The following is a 4,347-nucleotide window of genomic DNA, read 5'->3' on the forward strand; positions in this document are numbered from 1 at the left end:
TCATCGTACCTCTGACAGTAATTAAACATTCTGAATGAATTGAGTGTAAATATTACATCATTGAGTTTGCCATTTTTTATGATCTTTAATACGACATTATAATATCATTAACTCTTCAAGTGATGTTCTTAATCTCTTAATTACATTGGATGTACTTAGTGTTTTTGTAACTAAAAACATTTAGATAAATAAATATTAACTCACCATAGTGGTCTAGCTTTAGTAAATAAGTTTATGTATTCTATTACGCATTATATTTCCCAAAAATTTTATGTATAAGAATATTAAATGATGAGTGGGGATATCGGTATGCTCTTCCTATAAATATTTAGCTGTGTTTTGAGCTGACACCAGTGTTCGAAAAGATAGGCTTTGGGACTGTTCGACTGTCGTTTGATTGACTCAACATGAAGACTATTGTTATTTTATTTGTATGCATTTCTGTGGCATGTTTGCTTCTAGAAGCAAATGGTAACTACTTGATTTAGTTTATTTAAATTGATTAATTTTAATTATTTTCATTGAAATAAATATTCTTAAAAATTTTTCAAAGCCGATTGTAAAAGTAAAGATGATTCAAAAAAAATTGTACCAACTGGAACTAAAGTACAAGAAGGATGCGCTATTTTCGAATGTGATGACAAAGGTGCATGGACCTCTAGTGGGTGAGTTAATCTATTTCATTTGTTTAAATACAATGACTAGAGTTTTTTTAACGTAAAAAACGTTGTACAGTCGAACTCCTATAATTTTTAGCCCCGTAATTTTTACTTTATGTATAGTAAATGTCAATATGCTATAGTTTAGTCTACATGTTAAAACATGGCCCCGTAATTTTTCTTCTTAGAAAAATTGGCCCGAGGCGTAAAAATTATAGGAGTTTGACTGTATCAATCATTTTTTTGTTTCATTGATTGATTGATAATAATTCATACTGTAATAACTTGTTGCTCTCACAGATGTTCAGAATGGCGATGTAGCGGTCTGGAAAAGGGTTACAAAGAGCAAGATAATACTAAACCTTTCCCTGAATGCTGTCCAGGACCTATCTGTAATGATTCCTAAAAATAAAGTTTTCATAAATTTTATTGTTACTGGCCCGGATATTTCATATTTTGATAACTATCAATGTTTTTACTATTTCGTATTATATGCTGTTTTGAAAGTATTAAAATAAAAATTTATTTCTATACACTAGCGAGTGTTGTATTTAATATTAAACATTTTTTTTCTATCATGTAACTTAAATGAGCTTTTCTGTTATTTAATAATTTTCAAAATTTTTTTAAAATTTGATTACTGTATGGAAATACTTTAAATTATTATAGTTGTATTTTATTATATCTATTAAAAAATCATTAGATTGTTTAATAAATAAATATTAAACTTAATTAATCAAATAGTTATCTCAGGCTATAATTATATAAAAACATCTATCGAAAGACTTCATAATAATGACGTACAATTTTTTAAGACTTAATAATATATACAAAAAATTTCTTTGACATTATCGATCTTTCAGTTGTACGTAAAAAATAAAAATTTTTATTCATCATCAAATAGTTTTAAATACTAATATTCTTAGTTCAACATAATAGCTATGATTTTTTCGATTTAATTAAAATTTCTTTAAACAAGCCAACAAGAAGATTGTCATTAAATGTAAAGAATGATTAATTATATTACACTAATTATCACAATCAAATTTAATTAAAAAGTCTTATAATTATCTATAACTCTCAATAAGTAATTAGAATACTGCTGATAGCAGTTATTTACAAACTATAAATATATGTATAAAAATATGATAATGAGTGAATTCCAAGATAATCAACAAGTTAGTTTAATGTAATGTAAAACATTCTTGTAATAATTAAACCATAAACGTCTGTGAAAAAAAATAAATTCTCTCATATAACTACATTTATCCAAATAAAACATAATACAATTATGCTCTCTTGCTGTAAGTTTTCGGTATTAATAAACATTCTCCGTCAAATATGCTACAACTCGGTGTAGAATTTATGGATAATATTCTACTCCATTACACTTTTAAAGCAGAGTTTTGAAAATCATATTTCAACGACTAATTACATACTATACGAGTAGAGGTAATCAACTGAAAAAAGAGTCTCTAAGATAATAAAAAATACTTCTGCACATATTTATTGTATACTTTAACAGCTGATTACTATTGTTATCTTCGTTAAGATACTGCCAATATTGATGAAAGTTTTATGTTTCTTTAGATAGTGATCAATGAATAATTATTCAATATAATTCATATTTGGAATATTCAAAATATTTGATATTTAACACGAAATAGTTGAAATAAAAAAATATTTATTATGTACTAAAAAAAAAGAATTTGAAATTGTAAAAAAGAAATAGATGAAACGATTGTAATTTGAATTTATTGAAATGGATAGAAATGTACAAGTAGTATGATCAAATGATTTTTTAGAAAATTCTAAAAATCAAAATGCAGGTTGGTTAATAAATAAATTTAAATGTTGAACTCTGATTATATATTTTGTATTCTATTAATCAGCTATTGAAATGAAGTTTATATGTACACAGAGAGAATTTTTTACTAAATGTAAGTGCGAAAAGTAACAAGTCCACGTTTCGAACTTTAAAAGTAAAAATATTACTATTCAAAAGTAAATTTTGAGTTCTCGTAAGTAAACTTGAGACTTAAAAGGTGTCTTAGTAAAAGAATTACTGAGGATAACTCTAAAATTACTTACGATAAGCCAAGATTTACTATTGAACAGAAATATTTTTACTTTTAAATTCCGGAACGTGCACTTGTCATTTTTGCTCTTACATTTAGTGAAAAAATTCTCTCCGTGTAATTTAATACTTAAACATATTCATATTTTTTTTCATTAAAAAAATAAATTAATAATCACGTGGTGAATAAAAAATTATTGAAACCATGAATAGTCATAAATCACAAATTTAATTCTGGGATTTTCACAGGCAATTGAAGATCACTACAATCAATGGATTTCCATTAATCCACCGTGAACCCAGTTAATTTCACCATTTCGTCAGCGTAAAAAATAATTACAACTTATTCGGTTCATGATAAAAGAGTAAACAACATACAGGAGTTTAAATGAAATTTGTTTATTACGTTTTTCACGAGCTCAAGTAAGCATATAACGGGGAACAGCCGCAACTTGGTCGTTTTAGGGTGCTAAGAGTAACAGAGGGAGGGAAGCCGCGGCTAAAATAGGACGCATTTGGGAGGATATCACTACCCTCCATAAATAAGGGATAGAGGTCGACCTCTCTACCCTAGGCCTGAATTGTGCGATTCAACGTACGAGCATGTGGTGGCACAAACCCGGATATAAATACGGTAGCACGTTTAGGGACATTAAGTTTTGGAAGGGAGGACCTGCTGGTGTAATATTGAGGCTGTCCAGCTTTACACGAGACCAAATATATTAATGGTAAACGGGAGAGAAATCGATTGAGTACGTCTGACATCTAATTAGACGTACTTCTAATTGATGAAAGTAATTAAGTCTAGTTGATTTTTCATCATGAATGATTTCAAGTTAGTCAGCAATCATCTGTATAAATGTAACACCATGATGTATCCAGTCTATCTGCAGATTCTAATCAACATTATTCATCACGTATTATTCAGTCATACATTCTAAGTAATGTCGAAACTTCGTCATTGCAAGTGGCGGGGAATCTGATGCATGAATATGGTCCCGACAACCTCAACCCAATCCACCATATAACATCGATCGATATATCGCACATAATATTGACATGTACATCTGATTTGCTGGGGACGAAGCATTAACAGATCCTTGTATAACGAGTTAGAGCTACTAATTTCAAGCCCGGCTCAAACGGAATTTACGGCTTGGCTTCAGGTATGTAAGTGGTACATGCAGACATGTAGAGTGAGAGTGCGTGACCAGAGGAGAGAACGTCAGGATGCACGACTTAGGTACTGGCTCGAGGCTATACAGCCAACTAAAGAGAAGATAATTCAGAGGTCGTATACCACGTCAGACGTGAAGTCGGTGACAAATTAAATTTATATCTGATTAAATTGTTTACATCTATGCTAAGATATACTGGGTAGTAATATCAAGATATATGGATTCAAATAACCGTAATAAAGAGTAAATGAGCTTGTTTAACTATTTTTATAGGTATTTATTTATTTTTCAGTTACACTGATCAGAAAGACCATTCATTATAGTCAAACAAATTATTCCTAAACAAAAAAATATTTAAATACATGTTTATTAATAACAAATGGATTCCTACAAGCTTAAAAAATTAATTATTTATTATATATAATGTAATTAT

General features: G+C 28.8%; 1 protein-coding gene across 1 annotated transcript; it reads left to right on the top strand.

Moving 5' to 3' along the window:
• The first annotated feature begins 313 nt into the window (after positions 1-313).
• On the top strand, positions 314-1,197 carry LOC118071139 (uncharacterized). The gene is made up of 3 exons (XM_035090117.1): positions 314-471; positions 554-665; positions 960-1,197. Exons 1-3 carry the CDS (start codon positions 408-410, stop codon positions 1,063-1,065), a joined length of 282 nt encoding a protein of 93 aa, XP_034946008.1. The 5' UTR covers positions 314-407; the 3' UTR covers positions 1,066-1,197.
• The last annotated feature ends 3,150 nt before the right edge of the window (positions 1,198-4,347 follow it).

This window comes from Chelonus insularis, unplaced genomic scaffold, assembly GCF_013357705.1.
Source record: "Chelonus insularis isolate UGA/USDA-ARS -01 unplaced genomic scaffold, ASM1335770v1 contig_75_pilon, whole genome shotgun sequence".
NCBI classification, from domain to species: Eukaryota; Metazoa; Arthropoda; class Insecta; order Hymenoptera; family Braconidae; genus Chelonus; species Chelonus insularis.